At 44.0% G+C, this 24614-nt stretch overlaps 1 protein-coding gene across 1 annotated transcript in view; it reads right to left on the bottom strand.

Annotated features, from left to right (window-relative positions):
- Positions 1-24614, bottom strand: part of LOC142291656 (S-adenosyl-L-methionine-dependent tRNA 4-demethylwyosine synthase TYW1-like) — a 293905-nt gene that overhangs the window by 153385 nt on the left and 115906 nt on the right. The window contains exons 10-11 of the mRNA XM_075336334.1: positions 13297-13415; positions 6825-6934 (exon numbers count right to left, since the gene is read on the bottom strand). Coding sequence (XP_075192449.1) covers positions 6825-6934; positions 13297-13415 — 229 coding nt within the window. The remainder of the gene's footprint in view (positions 1-6824; positions 6935-13296; positions 13416-24614) is intronic.

The raw sequence follows: 24614 nt of genomic DNA, 5'->3' as shown, positions 1-24614 counted from the left end.
TTCCTCTGGGTCTGCCTCCCCCTTCTCGTTTCCTATGTTCTGTTACATGTTTTCTCGCTTTTCCGTTCCCTCTTTACTTGTCTCTATATAATCCGCGACTGATTTTTCCACAATCCCTTCTCTGACTTCTTTGTCTGCTGCCTTTTGCTTCATATCTTCCACGTTTCCTATACTTTCTATTTTGCTCATACCCCTCACTCATGGCCGGTTCTAGTATATTTACATGTGTCTATTTTTAGGCATTCGTGTAGAACATGAGGAGTTCGTTTTGAGTAGTTACTCGAATACATATTTTCTCCGTAATCATATAGGTATGTCCTATGTTTTCTGATTTGTTCAGGGTTAGGGTGGCCCTTGTTCCCAGTAGTGTGAACCTTCTCAAATAAATATCATTTCACTTAATGGAATTTTTGTGATATATTGTTTTTTCTTTTCTGATTCTGAATCTAATATCGGTGTTTATAGGCTTGTTGATGCCACTGTTATGATTTCATACTGTACTGCTCACATGACATGTGTATATTTGTACATGTAATAATTTTTCCTTTTTCTTTCTGTATATTTGTATCATAGACCATCTCTGAGGAAGGCCTATATGTGAAGGCCGATACGTCAGATTTGTTTGGTCCTTTGCATCAATAAAACAAGCTTACTGAAATTCAAAAAAAATCATTTGTTTCGGACTCTTACTTTTACTGTGTGCCCGAGTTATTTTTTGAATCTTTCCCAGGTCTGTCTCTTTCCCAGGTCTGTCTCTTTCCCAGGTCTGTCTTTGTCCATCTCTTTATCTCTTTTCCGGTCTGTCTCTTTCCCTGTCTGCCTGTCTCTGTCTCTCTTTCCCCGCCTGTCTCTATCCAGGTCTGTCTCTTTCCACATCTGTCTTTGGAAAACACAACGGTGGGTAGGAGAGTCGGGTTCACGCTGCGCTAAAAACCACGATGCCAGACGATATGATTAATTATTTTCTTTATTGAGCATAATGTTCTTTTCCTTGTCCTGATGAAGAAGGCGGTTATGCCTTTGAAACGCGTTGACCTGTCCTAAATAAAGAAAAGAATTCATCATATCGTCTGGCATCGTGGTTTTTAGCGCAGCGTGAACCCGACTCTCCTACCCACTGTTGTGTTTTCCACTGCATCATCGGGGGTGCAGCTTGACCACTTCTGCATTCATTTTATGCCTTCATAGGAGTTGTGCCTGTCACAACCACCGCAGGTGAGCACCTGTCCTATCTCCTACACCCGCATTGTTATCAGTTAAGACCCTATGTGCGCTTTCTCTCCACGGCTTCTCTCACATCTGTCTTTGTCTGTCTCTCTCACTGCGTCTGTCTCTCTCACTGCGCCTGTCTCTCTCACTGCGCCTGTCTCTCTCACTGCGCCTGTCTCTCTCACTGCGCCTGTCTCTCTCACTGCGCCTGTCTCTCTCACTGCGCCTGTCTCTCTCACTGCGCCTGTCTCTCTCACTGCGCCTGTCTCTCTCACTGCGCCTGTCTCTCTCACTGCGCCTGTCTCTCTCACTGCGCCTGTCTCTCTCACTGCGCCTGTCTCTCTCACTGCGCCTGTCTCTCTCACTGCGCCTGTCTCTCTCACTGCGCCTGTCTCTCTCACTGCGTCTGTCTCTCTCACTGCGCCTGTCTCTCTCACTGCGCCTGTCTCTCTCACTGCGCCTGTCTCTCTCACTGCGTCTGTCTCTCTCACTGCGTCTGTCTCTCTCACTGCGTCTGTCTCTCTATATCCGTCTCCCCACCGCCATCTTATTACCTCACACATAAGCTTCTTATACTAACAATGTCCTTGTTCCTATAGCAACCAATCACAGCTACTATTAATAACCTGTAGTTCCAGGCTCCATTCACTTTAATGGAGGCAGGTTTTTTGGAGAGTAACTGTAAAGTGCGGGGTTACATTTTCCCGTCAAAACATAGTCTATGATGTTCCCTGGGTCACATGAGGCATCTGTGCAAAATTTTGTGATTGTAAATGCGACGGTGCGGATTCCTTTAGCAGACACTCACACACTCTGCTTTATATATTAGATGTCACCTTTTTAAATATTTAAGAATTAAAGGAAATCTGTGACCAAATTTTTACTACCCCCTTCCGAGAGCGGCATGATGTAGGGGCAGAGATCCTTATTCCAGCAATGTATCACTTCCTTTACTGACTGCTACAATTTTGATAAATAACTTTTATATGCTGCAAATCTCTGATTGCTGAATTCTATATAACCCCAACCCCTCACGGATTGGCAGCTTTCTTTGTACACTGTGCATAATCAGTGATGGGGGCGTGGTATGACTACCTGGCAGGGCAAGTAGTCCTCCAACAATAATCTCCTTCTGATAACAGTTATTTTATGAAAACTCCAGCAAGCAGCCTAATGAGTGACATTGCTGGAATCAGGGTCTCTGCCCCCACATTATGCTGCTTTAAATTAGATAGCAAAAACTTAATGATAGACTCCCTTTAAAAGAAAAAAGAAATGCTCAAACACCCTTTAAACAAAATTGTAGAAAAACACTATTTCATGAAAATAACAAGCTAAACATTGCCCAGTTATAGTTGCAAAGATACTATGGAGAAACAGATGGAACATTGGCCTCGGAGTTCAGTGTCTGCAGGACCTAGACAAAGAAGCATTGCTAAGGTGGACTGGGAATAGAGCGCAAGCTATAACTGATTGAGCTCATCTACTCCATTTTTTACTTTAGAGCCTTCTGCCACCAAACTGAGTAGCCAGTCAATAGGACACTGTTCATCTGTTACACTAATGTACATCTCCCTGACAAATATTAATACCTCTAACAGGCTAGAAGAGCCCCTCAGGAAGCACGTTATCCAATTTCACAAGCCAGAGAAAGGCAGATCCCTGAGCAGCTCCATTCTTTATGGCTGTACAGTCGTGCCATTGCAGATTTGTAGCTTTGTACTGTCATCTGCGACTCCAAGGAGATCTCTCCATGTTATTCTTACAAGCGAGCTCACACCCAACGCTTCTGCATGCAGAGCAGGCTCCGTAATGAACCCGATTTACATAATTCAATAATCCCTACCATTAGCTTCAAAATTAATTAACTGTAATTCTGCTGGAAAATGTAAAGATGTCTTAGAAACCGCTTAACCGATTTACGTTTAAATGAGACTTTATAATATGAATAATTGAAGACATCGCCATGCTCCAAGACTTAAAGGGATGGCACTAGGACCTAAAATGGCATTGATGAAAATATGACTACTTTAGTTAAAGATATTGCAAGGTAAAATAACACCTCCTAGCCCCTGGGGAAAACTCAGGACATGCGTTCACAGCCAGGATGCTGTCGGCTCCTGGTAAAGTAGGTGTACTATATTGTCCTCTCTCTTTACTAAGCTGCACTCTACAGCAATTTGTCCATATCTGGTAGGGTTCATACACTTCTATGGCCATGAATTAAAGGGGTATTCCCATCTCCAAGATCCGGTCCCAGTATGTAGAAGGTGTAATAATAATATTAGCAAATACCTCCAATTAGAAATGTAGTATATAGTTCTTCTGATTCACTATGTTGCTTACCTCATGTGCACGGCATTGCAGGACCTCAGGTATCCATGGTTGCAACCACTAGCAAATTTAGGACATGCAATCAGAGCGATAATGCTGTCGGCTCCTGATAAAGTTGATGTTATGCTTTCAATTTCCTCATTATTAAGCTGCGCTCTACACCAATTTGTCCATGCCTGATAGGGTTCATAGACGTCTACGGCCTTGAATTAAAGGGTTATTCAAAACTCCAAGATCCTATCCCAATATGTAGTAGGTGTAATAATAATATTAGCAAATACCTCCAATTAGAAAGTATATTTCTCCTGATATGGCGATGTCACTTACCTCATGTGCAGGGCATTGCAGGACCTTAAGGCCACGTCTCACTAAGCAACATCGCTAGCAACATCGCTGCTGAGGCACGACTTTTGTGACGTAGCAGCGATATTGCTAGCGATGTTGCTGTGTGTGACAGCGAGAGAGCAACAACTGAATGTGCAGTGAGCAGGAAGCAGACTTCTGCGGACGCTGGTAACCAATGTAAATATCGGGTAACCAAGAAGCCCTTTCCTTGGTTACCCGATATTTACCTTCGTTACCAGCGTCCACCGCTCTCAGCTGTCAGTGCCGGCTCCCTGCACACATAGCCAGACTACATATTGGGTAATTAACCCGATGTGTACTCTGGCTAGGAGTGCAGGGAGACAGCGCTAAGCGGTGTGCGCTGGTAACCAAGGTAAATATCGGGTTGGTTACAGCCGGTCACAGCGACGTCGCTAGGCAGGTAAGTCCGTGTGACTGTTCCTAGCTATGTTGTGCGCCACGGGCAGCGATTTCCCCGTGTCGCACAACTGACGGGGGCGGGTACGCTCGCTAGCGATATCGGTACCGATATCGCAGTGTGTAAAGTACCCTTAAGGCTGTGAGCACATGGCAAGTTTGGCCAAGACACTTGTTGTGCGACCATAGTTCGCTAGATGTTGCTGCTACATTGCAGCGCATTACAAGTGAATGGGGTCACATTGCAACCCTGAGGGTACTGCGACCACGACAAAGAAGTTCGCAAGTAGTCCAACCGCATCAGGTTACTATTGGACTCCATTCGCTTGACAAACTATGCTCACATAACAGGAGTCACGACCAAAGGCGCTGCATAGCCCCAAGCCTAATGGTGGCAGAATGCTGCTCAGATAGAAAACGGGTAGCACTACTCACATTCAACCGCAGCAGAACATATCTAGGCTGGGAAAGCCCCTCCAAAATGATCCCCAAGGGCTGAAGATATTGCTCTCTGGCAAAGGGTGCAATGGTTTTAATTGAAGTTTATTTATTAGGACATTTTAATGCTAAAACCCTTTTAGTATAGTTTTTTTTTTCCTAAGGACAGTAACTCGTACTGTTGGTGAATTGTGATGAATACAAAAACCATTTCTGGTCTTATTCCATCATTTCCACATATACAGGACAGTGCTACAGCTTGGTTACACAGGTTTACTCATTCATCAGAGCAAGGAAGGAAATCGCTTGTCTAATGAAGCGGTGAGTATTCATTTACATGTATATAGGAGACTGCGCTATTAACTGCATGGTGGAAATGATTTACTGCTTCCAGACTAACTGGGAATCCATCATAACAGTGTTCTAGGAATACAAACAAAGCTTAACTCTTCTGCTCTGAACACAGATCCCTCTCACTACCAGACATGGACGAGTTTTACTTTACCAACTAAAAACAAAGAGAATCTGTCACAAGGTTATGGCTATGTAATCTTAGTGCAGCTTGATTCAGGGACAGATAACCCAATTCCAGCGATGCTTCACTTACTGGGTTGCTTGCTGTCATGTTTATAACATCACTGTTTGCTCAAGATCTAGCAGATCTCTGAATAACCCCCACCCACATCTCTGCTTGGCAAGTTTCTGCGTTCACTGTGTATAGGCAGAAAGCTGCCAGTCAGCGGTGGGGGCGTGGATATACAGAGTAGAGGGACTACATGGCACAACACAACTAGCCCTCAAGTGATAATCTCCTGCTGATGAAATACTGAAACTAACAAACAGTCTAGTAAGTAGTATCACAGGGACTCTTCCTCTGCTCTAAGATTACATAGCAAAAATCTGCTGACAGAATCTCTTGAATATGCTGGCAAGATGCAAAAAAAACCCAAAACAATAATTGCCCGATTCATCTAGTCTGGTGTTTTGTACTCCAGTGTTGATGAAGTGTATAATGGCGGATGATGCACCAAATTAATTAAAAGGTGTAAGCCTCAATGAAGTGGCAAATTTTCTTGCTCAAGTTAGAGAGGGAATCCAACTATACGGCTATGCAGCCTTCTTTATTTTTATGTATGTAACACATGGCACATAAGATTAAATTACATTTTGGAGTATGTTATCATGATGCTAACATACATCAACATGAAATTTTATTCTTATGTCCCGTGAGTTACATACATGCAGATGAAGAAGTCTGTATGTCCGTTGAGCGAGATTTCCTCTCTTAGGGTGCGTGCCCATGATCAGTGTTTGCAGCGTTTTGGATGCGCCGTATTTTTGCTGCGTCTAAAGTTCTGCATTGTACTGTACAAGCACAGTGGATGGGATTCATAGAAATTCCATGCCCACTGTGCGTGTGCGGCCGGCAGCAAAAACTGACCTGTGGAGTGGCTTATCGAGCCACGAGCATGTCAATTCTTTGCTGGGGAGTTGAAAATGTCCTTCATTGGGAGAACACAAGCAAGAGACCGCAGTGCCCCGAACCCTGATCATGGGTACAAGCAGCTGCGGTCTCCTGCGTTCACCTGCGGAGGAGACTCGCGGCCCCACTGGTCAAGACCTTCCGCGTCCAGGACGCAGCGGGCCCGGATCGTATGCACATACCCTTACTTTAGCAATTTCTTCTGAGCCATGTAAGAGACAACCTTCCATTCTCCGGATAGCAGAGGCTATATCACGGTGAGGTGGAATCTTTTTGCATTTTTTTGCTGCCGTGTTCAATCGCAAAATATGTTGCATTTTTTGTATAAATTTTGATACATTTTTCATCAGCACTTGCTAAAAAAGTTCCTACAAAATTCCTACATTCTAGCAGTTTCGTGCCAAAAAACTGGTGAAAACTGAAACGAGCCCTAAAGATCTAATACCTGCAATGTTCAGTCTAATGTTGATTAAAACGGGTTTCCAAATTTGTAGAACACAGTTTTTTCCTCCTACACAATTATGGTGGTCAGGATAATCACTAGACATTCATGCAATGTTACCACCAAACATAACCTGTTGACCCATCCTCCTCATACCTTTAAATTGCTTAATCAGGTTTTGGTGATTTTCAATGGCTTCCTGTATAATCATTTCCGGTTGGTCCATTTTCCACCTCCACTCTGTTCCCACGGGATTGGTATGATGTCTATGATGTAAACATAGAAACAAAATTTCTAATCACTGTAAATCAGATTGCTCAGAAGATCAGTTTAGGGGTTACACCCCCACAAACATTTCGACAAAACAATCCACAAGGAATCAGCATAAGCTACATAAGGATTTGCTGCAGATTTTACTGCAGACTTCTCCATCATCACGGCACAGGATAAAGTTTTTGATAAAAATCTACATCTCCGCACAACAATCCCACAACAAGGACAAAGATAAAAAGGTAACAGCTATGTAAATTACTTAGAAACAAATTAATAAGGTATTCCCATCTCCAAGATCCGATCCCAGTATATAGTAGATGTAATAATCTACATACATAATTGCCAACCATACAATTTTTAGAAAAAACAACATGAAACCCATGTTAAACCATGCTGCCACTCGAGATAGTTTTTAACCAAACTAAAATGCAGCTACCAAAAAATGTGTACACAGTTATATGCATCTAACAGAGATCAGAAAAGCCTAAAAAATCCCTATTGTATAGTACAAAAAAGTCGTTTTTATTATAGTCAGAAAAAAGATCCCAAACAAATTGCCTTACAAAACCGGCACACATAGTTACCGTATTTTTCGGACTATAAGACGCACCCTGGTTTTAGAGGAGGAAAATAGGAAAATAAAATTTTAAGCAAAAAATGTGGTCATGACACACTGTTATGGGGCGAGGATCTGCTGCTGACACTGTTATGGGGGTAATGTCCCCAAATTCTCTACTAAGGTGCCGCATCCTGGTAATGATCCTCCTGCCTTGTATATACAGTATATGTCCGTCATCCTACTATATACCGTCATCCTGCCATATGGCCGCATCCTGCTATATACTGGCATATGGCCGCATCCTGCTATATAACCCATCATGGCATATGGCCCCATCCTGCTATATACCCCCATCCTGCTCATAATATACCCCTATCCTGCTCATATGCCCCCATCCTGCTCATATGACCCCATCCTGCTCATATGACCCCATCCTGCTCATAATATACCCCCATCCTGCTCATATGCCCCCATCCTGCTCATATGACCCCATCCTGCTCATAATATACACCCATCCTGGTGTATGGCCGCATCCTGTGGCACATAAAAAAAATAAACGTTCATACTCACCTCACCTTACCTCACTCCCTGCAGCATCGCTCCTCCTCCAGTCTGTGTCAGCGGCAGCGCCGCTGAGTGGAGCCGTCCCCATTACCCTGCTGCATCGCGATCATTTCCTGTGTCTGTGCCGGCGGCTGCGTGTGGACACAGCGACGTCAGTCTCCACCCAGCCGCCGTCACAGACACAGGAGATGATCGCGATGCAGCAGGGTAACGGGGACGGCTCCACTCAGCGGCGCTGCCGCTGACACAGACGGGAGGACGAGCGATGCTGCAGGGGAACGGTGAGTACTGTACACTGATTCACTGCTCCCCGCGCTGATGATGATGCACGGGGGGCAGTGAATACAGCCGCACATGATCACTCCAGGCCGTAGTTGCCAGGGGTGATCATGCGGGCCGGCTGTTTATCCCCCGCTCATCATCCCGCCCACCTGTCAGTGCCAGCTTCAGCGCTGAGGGATGATGGGCGGGGGATGGGCGTGCATATTAAACGAGCGGGTCCACGTGGTCACGGCAGGCTGCTACAGCCTGCTCGTGCCCCCGATGACCCGCTCCACCGCAGCACCCACATTCCCCGCAGCCACATTCAGACCATAAGACGCACCCCCCACTTTCCCCCAACATTTCGGGGAAAAAGAGTGCGTCTTATGGTCCGAAAAATACGGTACATATACAGAAAAGGTCAATGGGAAGAGGAGGGTAGTGGAATCAATGGTCCTGCATACAATGGTGGATAGATAGATAAATAACTAGGACATGGGTACAGGGGGATGGAGGCAAGATATACCCCAGTGCATAGAGAGCAGAAAAACACCTATAAGCATAACAATGCGTAAATATACAATTGCATTCCTCTTCCCATTGACCTTTTCTGTATATGTAACTATGTGTGCCGGTTTTGTAAGGCTATTTGTTGGGGATCTTTTTTCTGACTATAATAAAAACGACTATTTTGTACTATACAATAGATCTTTTTTTTAGTCTTTTTCTGATCTCTGTTAGGCCTAAGCCCCACGGCGAGAAAATCGGTGTGAGTGGAGTGCGATAAAACATCGTATTCCACTCTGACTAATTCTAGCCTGTGTGTCTGTGCACATGAGCGATTATATTCTCAGCCCTAATCGGACAGAAAAAACAATCACAGCATGCTGCGATTGTAATGTGAGACTCTTTTCTCTCGCACCTATTAAAGTGAATGGGGCGAGAGAAAAATCGCACTGCACTCACAGTACACCGGTGTACCGCGCGTGCAGAGCGAGAATTGCAATAGCCGGCTACGGAGGAGGGAGGGAGAGAAAAAATCCGGACACTGAAACGGGGCTGGTCAGAAGCGAGCATAAATGGGCCATTGAGATACAAATCTGAGTAATGAAGTATGTACATGTTAATTTACTTTATTAAAACTTACAGGAATGGTAAGATTGTTCACATTACAATTTATAAATTATGTTCATACACTTTATACTGAAATAAATGTCCACTGATCGGCATAACATAACCAAAATAAAAATGTGCAAAGCCTTATGGACAAAAATGCATGAAAAGGCAAAAAAGTTAATTTCTTAATCTTTAGCTCAGATCAGATTAATTACAATGACTATATGATGATTAAAAACAAATGATGGATTATTAAAGAAAATTTATTAATTTAAACCCAGGATTAAGTCAATACTCTTGCTTTTGACAAAACAATCTTATATCGGAGGCACTGCAGGAAGCAATGAAAGGCTGTTGAAAGATGACATTGAAGAACAAGGAGACATTCTTCTATTTGCCTCAGCCATCCATGTATTAATCAATGTGTCCTACAAGTGAACTATTGGCGTTCTTATCAGATCTGAGGTCTTTATGGCTCTGTCCCAGAATTATCATGAGTTGCGAGAATTATTGCAAAATGTGCAGAAACTAAAGGCCTCTGAAAAATATTACACTAAGCAGCAATCATGGCTGGTTACTTGAAAAATGCCCTGCAGCTACTGTCAGGCACGGAGGTAACTAACTGGCGTGAATTATTTACAGGGCCGTAGCATCAATATGTTTAAGGTATTCACACATTGTACTGCAAAGAAGCCAACATTAAAAAAAAAAAAAAAATACTATTTTGTTTTGAAAAAGCGAAAATAAGGGTTTATGGTTAATATTAAGTGTAGAAAAGTTATCTTACAGAATACTTAAACCTGGTGTTCAGAGATAACGTGACTTTATTAAACCCTGGACTTAAAAGGAAACGGTCACTAGGTTTTATCTATATAAAGCACGGAGAATGCTGCATATATGTCCCAATCCAATGTCCCAATGCAAGGCACAAAAAATAGCTTTCTTTATGGGTGGTCTGATGGGCGTTTCTGGTCTTGATTCGGAGCCTCCTCTTGTCTTAAGATTGCCATTCACCTTCCCTCCTCTGTGTGGATGATGCATCTTACGTCATCCACACATTGTCCTCCATCATGCTCCTATGCAGGCCTAATTCCCTCTGTCCTGCTGAGGCCAGAGACTACGCCTCCACAGGAGCACGATGGAGGACACGGTATGGATGACATGTGATGCATAATCCACACGGAGGAGGGAAGGAGAATGGTGATCGTTAAGTCGAGAGGAAGTACTGGATGAAGACTATAGACGCCCATCAGACCAGATTACCCCATCTAAGTATAATAAAAGCTATTTTTGTGCCTTACAGAGCAGATTGGGAACATATATACGGATATGGAATTGGGAATGTAATAAAAAAAAATTATAAAAACACTTAATTTTATTATTCCCCACCCCTCAAACCCAGCGCTGATACTCCAGTGGACTCCACTGCTCTTGGTTCACTTCTCTGCAGTTAGGAAGTCATATACATCCACATTACAGTTGCAGTCATTAAATGGCTTCATAGGTGATATCTTCAAGTCAACAAAAATTAGCAGGGACCTACTGGAGGATTAGGCATGTCAGCATTTGTGAATTGTTTCATTTTATTATATTCCCTATTTTTAGGATTGTTTTGGGGTTTTTTTGTTTTTAATCCTGAATAACCCTTATAATAAGGGTTGTCTATCTTGGGCAATCCTTACTTATTATAAAAGACCCTTGACACTAAAGATAATCTGTCAGCAGGATTTAACAGCCCAAACTAATTATATGCACAGGTAGTTCTCTCAAAGTTAAGTCCTTTACATGGCCAGTTCGTACTAAAAAAATCAGCGTTTGAATTAATATGCAAATGGAGCTGAAGAACATTTTTTAGAACTAAAGCCTCTGTCACTCCAGCGCTATTCCCCAAGCAGCAATACCTCCCCTTGCTTGACGGACATCTCCTTTGTCTGAAGTCACAGAGCACAGAGACCGTCAGGCAGGAAGAGGCAGCACTGGGTGGGGAATAGAGCTCGAGTGACAGAGGCTTCTGATCTACAACCTCATTTACTTATCAAATGTTAATTACTTAGAAATGGAGAAGCACACTGGACTTGTCTTTGGCATATAAAGAGTTTACAGGATTTCAACTCCAACTCCCAGACAGATTCACCTTAATGGCATTTTCATACGTGCCCTCCTCCTGCTAGAAACCCCAACAAATCAGCTATTATCTGTGAGAACATCTGGAACTAACGGTAGAGAACAGGAACGGCCAATGTGCGACCAAAGCGTAGAAGCAAAATATCCAAAAACATGCAGTATTACAACAAAGCTGGGTTTATTAGTAACTTTTATATGCAAAACTGCAATTATATGAGAATAAAAATCACAGTTTTGCGGTAAAATTCCATGTTTGTACAGTTTTATGGCACACCAAAAAGAAATCTTCGTAACTGTTCTCCAAGCTGGTCAAGAGAGAATTGTAAAGAGTCGTCCTCCTCTCTTAACTTACCGTATTTTTCGCTTTATAAGACGCACCTGATTATAAGATGCAGCCCAAAATTTGGTGAAGGAAAAGAGATTTTTTTTTTATGTTAAATGGGGTCCATCTTATAATGCCAGTGTCCGTCTAACAAATCATATAGGGTATATGTCCCTCATAGCCCCCCATCCTAAAATTAGCCCCCCTTAATCTGGATATGGCCCCCTTATATTGAATATAGCCCCCTTGTGCTGGGACACGTCCCTCTGTGCTGCCCATGGCCCCTATAGGTGGCACACCTCCCCTGTGTTTGATATGGCCCCCATACTGCTGCCCATGGCCACTATAGATGGCACATCTCCCCTGTGTTAGATATGTCCCCCATACTGCTGCCCATAATAAAACACTCTTTCCTTACCTTCTCAGTGCTGTCCCTCCTCGTGTCTCCCTCCTTGCAGTTGAGCTCCGGCTTCCTCCACTTCCTGGTTCTTGCTGCCGGTCACGTGATCGGCATGGCAGAGTGATATCATCTCTGCGTGCCTGATCACAGACAGCAGCAGCACGAGACCAGGAGATCAGCGCTGGAGGTAAGTAAAGCTTTTTTTATTTTACTATGGGCAGCAGCACGGGGGCCATATCTAACACAGGGGGGATCGTGTGCGATCAAAGGGAGCACAGGCAGATATAATATGCCCCGCTGCCCCAGCCCATCAGCGCAATGTGGTTTCAGCACCACGCTGATGGACAGCGGCTATGCATATTATATGAGCGGGAGCAGGAGATCTAAGGCTATGTGCGCACGTTGCGCAAATACATGCAGTTACGATGCGCTTTGTAGCGCAGCGTAACTGCATGCGTCCTGCGTCCCCTGCACAGTCTATGGAGATTGTGCAGGGGCCGTACGCATGTGGCGTTTTAGAGCGCAGCGCTTCGGCTACTGCCGAAGCGCTGCGTTCTAAGAAGTGACATGTCACTTCTTCCATGCGCTTTGCCAGCAGCTCCTGCTCTGTCTATGGCAGGAGCTGCAGGCAGAGCGCATGGAATCGGCGCTCACTACGGACATTTCTGCAGCGATTTAAAGCGCACATGTGCTCTTCAGATCGCTGCAGAAATTTCTGCAGTGACTGTACGCAACATGCGCACATAGCCTAACACTGCGGCCCGCAGCTTTCACCTGCACCTAGCACCGCTCCAGAGCGGACCCTGCAGTATATATACACACACACACACACATGCATATACCCTCCCCCCGTATATTCGGTTTATAAGACGCACCCCCTACTTTCCCCCAAAATTTGGGGGAACAAAAGTGCATCTTATAAGCGAAAAATACGGTACATTTTCCTGTGCATTATTAGAAAATTCTACTTTCTAAACTTGACAACTTTAATAGGCACTACCAGATTTACCTCCAACAGAAAACACATTTGTTAGCACAAGCCAAACTTGGAGTAGTTTCCATACACCTGTGACTCTCAATGCCATAAAACGTGTGCTTGTAGCAGCCGCCTCTTCCACGCAGCATGGACTAGGAGAGAAAACAAAAACCGGTGAGCAATACCTTCCAAAAATGTTAGCGTCTGACAAAAAAACAAAAACAGCAACTTTGAACATTATTCTCTACTGGTGCATATGCCAAGCATAACCATCAGACCTCATTGGGAAAAACCCCACAAAAAAACTATGTTTTAGGTTTCTAATTTAAGGCTGACCTCCTAAGGCTCTATTCACATCATAGGAGAGGTTTCTGCTAATGCCTATATAAAAATATATATTACACAAACTCATTTAGATAGATAGATCGATCAATAGATATAGATCTATCTACAGTGGATATAAAAAGTCTATACACTTTATTAAAATCCCATATTTTTTCATATAAAAAAAATCCTACCAAGAATTATTTCATTTCAGAACCTTTTCCACCTTTTCAGGGGATTTCCCATAAACAGAGTTAATGTTAATCAATAGATCTTGTAATAATAATAATTTCAACAATTGGAGGTGTTTAAAAATAAATGTTCCTGTGCTGAGAATCTGTACTGTGTAATGGCTGTGTCTGACAGTATAGGGACATTGTCTGATCATACTACACGCTCCTGGGCTAGGGAGGAAGAAAAAGAGTATAAAGCACAAGGTCATAGCTGATTCTTTTTGTGAGGTAAAGCATGCATTTCCCTGCCTGTTTTTTTTTTTTTTCCAAAACGTTTTTTATTGATTTTTCAAATTTGTAAAAACATGACAAGTATCATTGCAAAAAAAGAACATTCGTCTGACAAAATGTGACATAGAGGTGGGTGATACCCCAATTTGGAGTTCCATGTTGCTGTTCGATTTAAGATAGTATACAGTAACATTAAACCAAAACAGAGGTAATGAAATATAATATAACATATGCAATACAATTCGTTAAATCTCTGTGTCGTCCCTGAATGATTTCAATTTTGCTAGCGTGTCTTGGTATTCCCAACCGTCTCGTCTCCCCCTCCCGCCAGAGCCCCCTCCTAGGTGATTCTCAGTTTACCCAGGCTGTCCTGGATATCGCTCAGGATATACCACTCCGAGTGAACAAAAGGTGCCATCAGGTTAATTATTTCTCCCTGTGTGAATTGGCTTTAAATAAAATGTCTCCATCTCACAAAAAACTTGGCTGTCAACCCATCTTTATCCCTCTCCGCTTCTAGTTTTTCCCACTTCAGAAGGTTGTGTAATTCGCCCACAACCTCCTTTATGGATGGGCCCTCCCTTTGAATCCAGTGTTTTAAGATGCAACGCTTAGCTATCATGGCTATGTCATGCGTTATTGCGTATTTCCTCTTTTCCTGCGTGCTCGGTCCTCCTCCTACTCCTCCCTCAAAGGAGTGGAAAATCCACACCATTAAGTCTAGTTTGCTGAAAATTCCCCATGTTGACTGGGCAAATAGTCTGACTTGGTTCCAGAACCTAGCGATTGTCTCACATTCCCATAGCCCATGCAGCATATCCGTTTTTTCTTTTTGACACTTAGGACACCACCTATCCCTACCTGGTATGTTGAAACCTATAATGGCCCTATGTAGAATTCTGAATTGAGTGTCTCTCCATCTCTCATTGGTAATATGTTTCCGCACTTGTACCCATCCTCTCAGTATATCATCCACCACTTCTTCCCTTCCCAATTGTTTCCCCCACGCTTTTAAAGTCCGACTATCCTCCCGTGAGATAAGCACCCCCCTTAGCGATCGATATATTTTAGAGACATTTATACTTGTTACATCACATTCCAGTAACTCATCAATCGAACTTCTGTTCAGCTCTCTTCCAACCACACCCAGGTCTCCTATTATTCCATGTTTCAATTGTTCATACTGGATGACATGTGAGCTATTAAGGTTGTACTTATCCAACACTTCCCGACCTGTCATCCACCTCCTGTCCTCCACATTCATAACATCTATCATTCTCCTGACTCCCCTCTCTTTCCATCTAGTAAATAGCTTGTTTTCTCGTCCCAGGGGAAAATTTTGGAATGCCCAGGGGTTCAAGTACTTGGACACTTTCCATGAGAGCCCCAGTTTTTTCCTTACCGACTTCCATGTTAGCATGGTGTCTCGGAATATAATTGAGTTCCTTATGTGCCCTTCAACCCTGGATAGTGGGGAGTGCAGAATGGACGTCAGATCCCACGGTGACGCATATTTAGTTTCCATCGCATGAGTGCCTACTCGTTCCTCTCACCCAATCAATTACATGCCTCATGATACATACAAGATTATACCCTTGGACATCTGGAAAGTTTAGACCTCCCTCCTCTGCTGACTTCATCAGCGTACGCAGCTTTATTCTGGGTTTCCTTCCCCTCCACAGAAATTCTGTATACGCGGAGTTGAGCTTATTCACATCCTTTAGTTTTAGCAATAGCGGGATTGTCTGGAAGGGATACAGCAGCCTAGGAAAGCTCATCATTTTTATCAGGTGGCATCTTGCCAGTAATGGAAGTGGCAGACCTTTCCATCCCTTTAATTGAACTATAATTTTCCTGATTAGCGGTCCATAATTCAAGTTATAGATTGTTTCCACCGATCTTCCTATATGCACTCCCAGGTATTTAATTGAAGATTGTGCTATAGGAATTCCACATAGACAGCCATCCCTTATTTGTCCCCCCATTGTCCCATGATGCCCCTTTAGGAACATGATCTCGCATTTTTTTTTGTTCAGTTTGAAACCGGAGAATGAGCCAAATTTTTCAATCAAGGCAAGAGTCTGTGGCAAATCCGCACCGGGGTCCCCCATATAAAGTATGATGTCATCAGCAAAAAGCGCTGTCTTTACTTCTGAACCCCTTATCTTGATTCCTTTAAAGCTATTTTGTCCCTGTAGTATTCTTGACAACGGCTCGATTGCCAGGTTGAATAAAAGAGGAGATAATGGGCAGCCCTGTCTTGTTCCCTTCATCAAAGGGAACACGTCTGATAGAAAGCCCGGAGTGTGTACCCTAGCTCCCGAGTTGGCATAAAGGTTTCTAATGTAAAGTCTCATCTTGCCTACAATCCCTATGGCCTCCATTACCCTGTCTAACCACCCCCAATTTACATTATCAAACGCTTTTTCTGCGTCAAGTGTAACTAGGGCAGGTCTAGCCCCTCCCTCAGTGAGACCCAGTCTAACCGCGTCTACCACTAGAATTGTCTTTCGGATATTGGTAACGGCATTTCTCCCCTTAATAAACCCCACCTGGTGATTCGTAATGATCCTAGGTAAGATCTCGGCCAGTCTATTAGCCATGATCTTGGACATAATTTTTAAATCCTGATTTATGAGCGATATAGGTCTATAACTAGAGGGATCATCCAGGTCCTTGGTTCCCTTGGGGAGTAATTTAATATATGCTATGTTGGAATTTTTGGTTATTTCCGCCCCTCCCAGGAAAGCATTAAAGACTGAGGTTAGATCCGGCGAGATCAGATCCTTCAGAGCCTTATAGAATTCACTATTGAAACCGTCAGGTCCCGGTGCCTTGTTGGTGTTAAGCTCCCCAATTGTTCTCGTCACCTCCTCTACTGTGATATCTGCGTTTAAGGCACTCAAATCTTCCTCCGTCAAGCTAGGCATTTGGGCTTGTCTTAGCCACTCTGCCTCATCAGTCATGTCGTTATTCCCTGACCCATATAGTTTTCTATAGTAATCTCCCAACAGTTTATTAATGTCCTTAGGATCCGTAGTCACCTCTCCCCCCTTTGTTTTCAGTTTAGAGATCACTGTCATCTTTCTGCTGCCCCTTGCCAGATTGGCCAACATCCTTCCCGCCTTGTTGCCAAACCTATGTAAGTCAACCTCCTTGTGCGACCAGAATAGTTGTTCCTTTTTTTTGGCCCATTCGTCAAATCCCTCTTTTGCCTCCAGCCATCTGCCTTTTGTCATGGGAGATCTATTTGTCACATAATTTGTATATGCTACCCGTACTGCTTCACTATGGAAATTATAATTCTCATTGGTTTTCCGTTTGATCATGGCTGCGTACCCCACCAGACGGCCCCTTAGGACCACTTTTGCCGTTTCCCAAAATATCACTGGGGACTCTCTATGTTCCTTATTGTCCTCTGCGAATTCTCCCCACCACTCCTGTAGCACCTTATGGAAATTATCTTGCCTGAGAAGGAACGATGGGAATCTCCATATGATATCTGTACCTCTCCTGAATTTCTCTCTAATGCCCAATCTCACCGGACTATGATCAGAGATCACCATATTCTCTATCACACAATCTTGCGTACCACTCAGTAAGTCTTGCGAGATCCAGAACTGATCAATACGTGACCAGCTATCATGAGGGTGAGAGAAGTGTGTATACTCTCTGTCATGTGGGTGAGTTAGTCTCCAGATGTCTTTCAGTCCTACGTCTTCTAATGTTACATCCCTATTGTCTAAACTCCTGCCCACATTAGCTGTCCCCTCCTCGCCCCTCCTCCTATCTTCAGCTGAGTCTGGGACGGTGTTAAAATCGCCTCCCACTATAATGTTAGCCTCCCCATCTGCTAATATGATGGCCTTTATGTCATCATGAAATGTGATTTGTTGTGAATTTGGGCCATAGACATTATAAATACTGAGTTTACCCGCTGGACTAACGATTGTTAAGTGCTGCCACCTTCCATGGTCGTCTGCCTCATGTGCCACTACCTCATGACTGAATTGTTTATTTATTAGAATCATAGTGCCCGCTTTTCTACCTTGTGCCGCTGCCCCGTAAACGGTGCCCACCCAATGTTTCTTCATGCGGAAAAAGTCCTCCCCCCCCAAGTGGGTTTCCTGTAATAAGGCAATGTCTGTCTTTAGTCTTTTCAGATGTCTCAATATCATTGCTCGTTTGTTAGGTGATCTCAGCCCTTTAACATTCCACGTAGTTATCTGTATCATGTTTACCTGTGTATTCTGCTTTTACTACTCCCTCCCCTATGGGCCCCTGCATCAAGGAAGACGAGATGTTCGACACTAGAATCACAGTTGGTACCACAAAATCGACACTCCCTTTCCCCACCTTGCAAATATAACAAATACAACAAAAAGCATGTAACTGTAAAACATATTTTCCCTTCCGAGAAATCCACGGCGCTTCCCGCCACGTTGGTGAGCTCCCCTATTCCTAGCCAAAATATGTAGCTCCCTAATCACCCCCCAAAAAATATATGTTCTATCCCCGGACTAACTTGAATAAGCCTTTGAAAATTATGCAAAAATTAGCACAGTATGTCAAAACCTCAGCAAGATTCTCCAGTCCTACTTATCTCTGACTCCAGGTAGCCATCAGTCCGCCCAGAACAGGCCCACTTCATTTGAATTTGGATGATGTTCCTGGACAAAGGAGAAAAAGAAAAAAAAGACCAAGGGGAGAGAAGATGGAGAAAGAAAGAAGAAGAACAAAAAAAAAAAAAAAAGAGAGGGGGGGGGAAGAGGACCCAGACTTTGGGATGTTTTCCTCTCTTTTCTCCCTTCCCCCTCCTCCTCTCACCTCCCCAACCCTCTCTCCGTAATGCATCCTCCTCAACGCCTCTCCCTGTTTGGGAAGAGAAAAAAAAAAACAGGCAAAAAAAGGAAAAACAATGAGCGAGTTCCAGTTCAGGTATCATGGTTTCTCTCCAAGGGTTGGTTCCTGTGTTCCAGGCGAGAATTATGCTGTCGACCCGGGCTTGGCCTCCTTTCCTCCCTGGTCTCGACTTGCTTTTGTCCCCCAAGACGTCCCACATCTCTTCCTGAGCTTGTGGGGGATCCTCTTCTATTATTCCCTTCTCCACTAGCTCCTTTTTCTTTCCTTTCTGACCTAGTCTTGTTGAGCTCTGCCATGAGAATGTTTTCTGCTTCTTTGTAGTCCTTGTAGTATACAAACGAGCCATTGGGGTTTCTAACTTTCAGTGTAGCAGGGTATAATAGCTGGCACTTTACTTTTTTGTTGTACAGAAATGAGCAAATTTTGGTAAAATTCTTTTCTCCTTCTGGATACTTCCGCTGAATAATCCCCAAAAATTAGCAGTCTGTTGCCTTGATATTGTAGTGGACGCTTTCGTTCTCTAAAGGCCCTCAATATTTCCTCCTTATGCTTATAATCAAGGTACTTGACAATCACCTGCCTGGCTCTTATCGGGGTATTCTTGTTTGAGTTTTGGCCCTCTCCCTTATTCGCCTCCTGGTGTCTCAGTGGACCCACTCTGTGGGCTCTTTCAACTCTGAATTTCGCCTTTATGCCCAGGGCCTGCGGTAGCTCCAACTCGCATATATTATCCAACTGTCCAATCGACACAGACTCTGGCAACCCGACTATACGTAGGTTGTTTCGTCTCGATCTGTTTTCCAAATCGTCTGCTTTATCCTTCAAGTATTCATTAGATTTTGCTAGAGCTGCTATTTGTGCTTGCATAGCCAGTATTGTCTCCTCGGAGTCAGATATTCTCTGCTCTGATTCTGCCAGTCTAGAGGCATGGGCATTTATCTGTTTTTGCATATTAGCTAATGATGTTTGTATGGCTGCCTCAATAGCCACTTTAACCTCTTTTGACAAGTGTGATGTCACTTCTTCAGCCAGTTTTTTATAGTCCACATTAAGCTTTTGTGTGTACTTGTCTTGGCCTGCAGGTGGTGCTGTTTTCTTAGTTCTCTTTGTCTGGACTGGGCCACCACCTCCATCCCCCAATAGCTTGCAGGCTTGTGATGTTGGTGTAGTAAGCTGTTTTTTGTTTCCTTTGGAAGGGGTACTATGAATTCTTGCATTTGACTTCCTGTGAGTCTGAGTGGGATTAATCTCCCTATACTGTTTGTCAGTTTCATCCTCCAACACTGCTGTGTCTCTGAGCTGCCCTGCTTTGTCTGCATCTTCTCTCCCCTCTGCCTCCATATCTCCTTCATCCTCCCATTGCGATCCATGGTCATCAGTCCCCTGCATCCACCTCTCTCCTGCTGTGTCCTCCTGTGACTCCTCGCTCATATCTTCCTTATCTCCTGTCTCCTCGCTCATATCTCCCTTATCTCTCCCCTTCCAGCTCTGTGTTTGCTTTTCTGTGTCTCTCACCATGGGTTCAGGCTCCTCCCCCATCAGGCTCGGCGCCATTATCTTATCTTCTCCCCTGTCCATATCAAAGCTTCTCCAGGCTGACTCACCGCTCCCAGAGCTTCTCAGGAGGTACCTTTCCATAGCTGTCTGCTTTAGGTAACCTCCTGTGCTGCTCTCTGTTTGGTGGCTCGTCCGGGGGGGTCTGTTTTTAGTCGGTTTCTGTGAGGGGTGGCAGGAGATTCTCCTCTAAGCTTCCACCTCAGCCAGGACAGGAACCGGAAGTTCCCCCTGCCTGTTTTTTAAACCCTTCACAACCAGCCGATTTTGCACTTTCCGTATTTTGGGGGTTTTTGCCACCCTTCTTCCAAGAGCCGTAACATTTTCATTTTTCCGTCAATATAGGAAAGTTAGGGCTAGTTTTTGCAGAATGAGTTGTACTTTTTTTTTTTTTTAACCTTTTTATTAGATTTTAATAACAAAAATATATAATCAATAATCATATAATACAATACATTATGATTATGTTATACTACAAAATTACGGATAATGTACGAGTTGTACTTTTAAATGAAATCATGAGTTTCACCATATAGTGTACTGGAAAACGGCAAAAAAAATTCCAAATGCAAAAAAATAGCAAAAAAAAGTGTGATTGCACAGTTGTTTTTCAGATAGTTTATCCACTGTCTTCTCTATATGGTAAAACTGATGTATCGCTGTGATGCCTCAGGTCGGTGCGAGTTTGTAGACACCAAACATGAATAGGTTTACTTTTATCTAAGGGGTTAAAAAAATATCAGAAGTTTGTCCAAAAAAGTGGCGTACGTTTTGCTCCATTTTCCGCGACCTGTAGCGTGCTCATTTCTCGGGATATATGGCTCAGTGACTTTTTTTTTGCGTCTTGTGCGGACGTTTTTACCGGTACCAGTTTTGCACAGATGCTACGTTTTGATCGCCTGTTATTGCATTTTGCGCAAAATTTGTGGCAACCAAAAAACGTAATTTTGGAGTTTGGAATTTTTTTGCCGCTACACAGTTTACTGATCAGATTAACTGATTTTAAATTTTGATAGATCGGGCATTTCTGAACGCGGCGATACCAAATGTGTGTATATTTTTTATTTTTAAACCCTTTAATTGTCAATGGGGTGAATGGGGGGTGATTTGAACTTTTAGGGTTTTTTTCATTTGGTTTTTACATTTTTAAGAACAACTTTTTTTTTCTTTTTTTTTAAATTTTACTAGCCCCCCCTAGGGGACTATAATGATCAGCAGTCTGATCAATCTTCCATATCTGCTGCTCACAGCTACACAGCTGTGAACACAAGATATGGTCATCTCCTCTCTCACACAGCTCTCGGCCATGTGAGACAGGAAGTGAGTCGTGTGAGCTACAGAAGTCATCACATGACCCTATGCTACCATGACAACCATCAGATCTACATGATTACGTCACGTGATTTCCGGTGTCGGGCAGTGAGTAAATGGAACATCGCTCCTGCTATTATAATGCCGCTGTGACAGTTTTACAGCGGCATTTAGGGGTTAACAAGTACAGGCAGATCGCGGATTTGCTCGTACCTGGTAGGCACACATGAAAGCTGTATAAATCAGCTAAAGTGTGCGGATCCCCCCGACTGCCCATGGGAGCCGAAGGGGATTAACACTATGACCACTAGGACGTAATTTTATGGCCCGCGGTCGTTAAGGGGTTAAAAATGTTTTACCTCAAAAGAAAGAAGAAGTTGCAATTCAATGCAGTAATGTCTGTATATTGTTTAATGTCCTCTCCTGCCTAAGAAATTATAATTATTTATTATTGTAGAGCTGTTTATTCCATGGTAATATACATGTGAAAAGGGGTATACAGAATAAAAACAAGTACAATAATCATGAACAATATAGGGCACAGACCGGTACAGGAGGATGGGTGAGGATACAGTAGATGAGGGTAGAGCTGGTTGTGCAGCGGTATAGTGGAGCGAGGGTTAATGCAGGTTGAAGGCTTGTCGGAAGAGGTAAGTCTTCAGGTTCCTTTTTTAAGGATTGGGATGAGATGGAACGGCATTGAGTCAAGTGCACAGGAGGTGAGATGTGAGATGGAAAGTAGACAGGAGAGTTCATCTTCTGTCAGTTCTAAGAAGCTGGATTTGGAGGAAGAGGGCTGAGATTTTAGGAGGATGGGCTGTGTGAACTGTACAGCACAGTGTTCTCTGATGCTCTCAATCGTCTGCTTAAAGATTGAGGAAAAGTCTTCAGATGAGAGGAGAGGGAAGAGGTGCTGTGGACAGAGGAGAGAATTGAAAGTGTTGAATAGCTGTTTATGGTTGTGAGACAGGGAGGAAATGAAAAGTAGGTTTGTTTTGCAGCAGTGAGTAGGAGACTTGAAATTGGTGAGGGACTGTTTATATGTGGTCATGTGCTCGTTGGAATGGATTTTTTCCATCTATGCTTAGCAACCCTGGAAGCCAGACTCAGTTGCGGGTGGCTGTGAAAGACTATTGAGCGAGGCTGAAGGAGGAAGTAAGTGTTGGAAGCTTAGAGACAGCAGAGTGGGAAGTGTCATAGAGGAAGTTAAAGTCGCCCATGGTGACAGTGGGGATGTCAGCAGAAGGGAAATGAAGTAGCCAAATGTTGAAGTGGTCAAAAAAGGTGGTGGCTTGCCCTGGGGACGATAAATAACAGCCAGAAGGAGGTTGGAGGTGGAGTAGCTGAAGACAGAGTGCACCTCAAAAGAAGAGAGAATAACGAAGGGTGGCAGTGGAATTGGGGTAAAGGAGCAGTTATATAACAATAGAAAGCCAACTACTCCAACATTCTTGTTGCTGAGGCAGTGCGGGGGGGGGGGGGGGGATGATGGAATCCACCATAAGAAAGCGCAGCTGGAGAGGCTGTGTCAGAGGGGAAAGCTTGTTAGTGATGAAAAGGTCATGGATGTATGACAGTTTGTTGCAGGCACAGAGCGGTCCATAGAGCTACTGTTAGGGGAACTTGGGAAGCAGGAGCTAGGTAAATGTGTATGAGGTTAGAAAGGTTACAGATTTAGTGGATGACAGTGGCTGAAAGAAGTGACTGTGGGGATGTGGTGAGCGAGGCCAGGATTTGGGGAGAGATTACCAGCAGTGAGGAGAACCAGAGTGTGTTAGTAGGTGGGAGTCAGAAAGGGCATGAGGTGGCTGTGTCTGGAGACAAATAATATTATGTTGAAGAATAGATCTGAGGAGCAGGTGAGATGGATGGGGAGGATGGAGGGAGAGATAACCAGTTCATTACTAGGTATAGAGATTAGGGGTGATAGGAAGTGAAGTACTATAGGCGTGATAGTGGAAAGAAACAGAAACATTGTGTACAGTGACTATGTATCCAGTTACCGTCAGTTCCCTTCTGGTCCAATTCATTGCAGTACACTTAAAGGATACGCTTAGGCTATGTGCCCACGCTGCGGAAAATGCGCGGATTTTGCCGCGGATTTTTCGCGGAAAATCCGCAGATTTTCCAGAAATCTGCAGCACAGCTACTCCACAGCCATTTCTATGGCATTTGGGAAATGCTGTGCCCACGCTGCAGATTTTTCCGCAGCGGAAATCGTGCGGAAAAATCTGCAGCATGTCAATTATTGTTGCGGATTTCTCCGCAGGGTCTCATATACTTACCTGCCTTGATAGAGACCCGAGTCACTTCTCCGCCCGGTGTACAGCAGCGCGGTGGATCCAGCCAGGTACAGGAAGGAAGAGGTGGGCGGGGCCTGCACGAGCTCCGTTCATGTGACAGCCGGAGCTAGTTCAGGCCCGCCCACCTCCAGCACAGTGAACCAGACGCTGCCTGACAGTGACCCGGCCGCCGGAAAGCGAGGTGCTGCATGACGGAGGTAAGTATGAGCACCCCGATCACTGCAGCACTTGTTCTGCATTGAGGATGCAGTGCCGAAGCCATGGTACTGTATCCTCAATGCAGAAAGCCCGCACCATATCCGCACGACATTCCGCAGCATGGAAACAGACAAAAGTTGTGGTGCTATTTCCTGGGAGCACCTGCGGAATGTCTTGCGGATATATCCGCAGGACACTGTCCCCGTGGGCACATAGCCTAAGATGATGAACAGCAGATTACTAGGAGATGTGAGATGATCAGATCATGTCCTTGTATGGTCAGACACCTCTATTATTCAGCACATAGCAGGGACACAATTAGATTATCTTGGCA

Source organism: Anomaloglossus baeobatrachus, chromosome 2 (genome assembly GCF_048569485.1).
Source record: "Anomaloglossus baeobatrachus isolate aAnoBae1 chromosome 2, aAnoBae1.hap1, whole genome shotgun sequence".
NCBI lineage: Eukaryota > Metazoa > Chordata > Amphibia > Anura > Aromobatidae > Anomaloglossus > Anomaloglossus baeobatrachus.
Note: the sequence above shows the minus strand (reverse complement) of the source record. Positions and strands in the feature narration are given on the sequence as shown.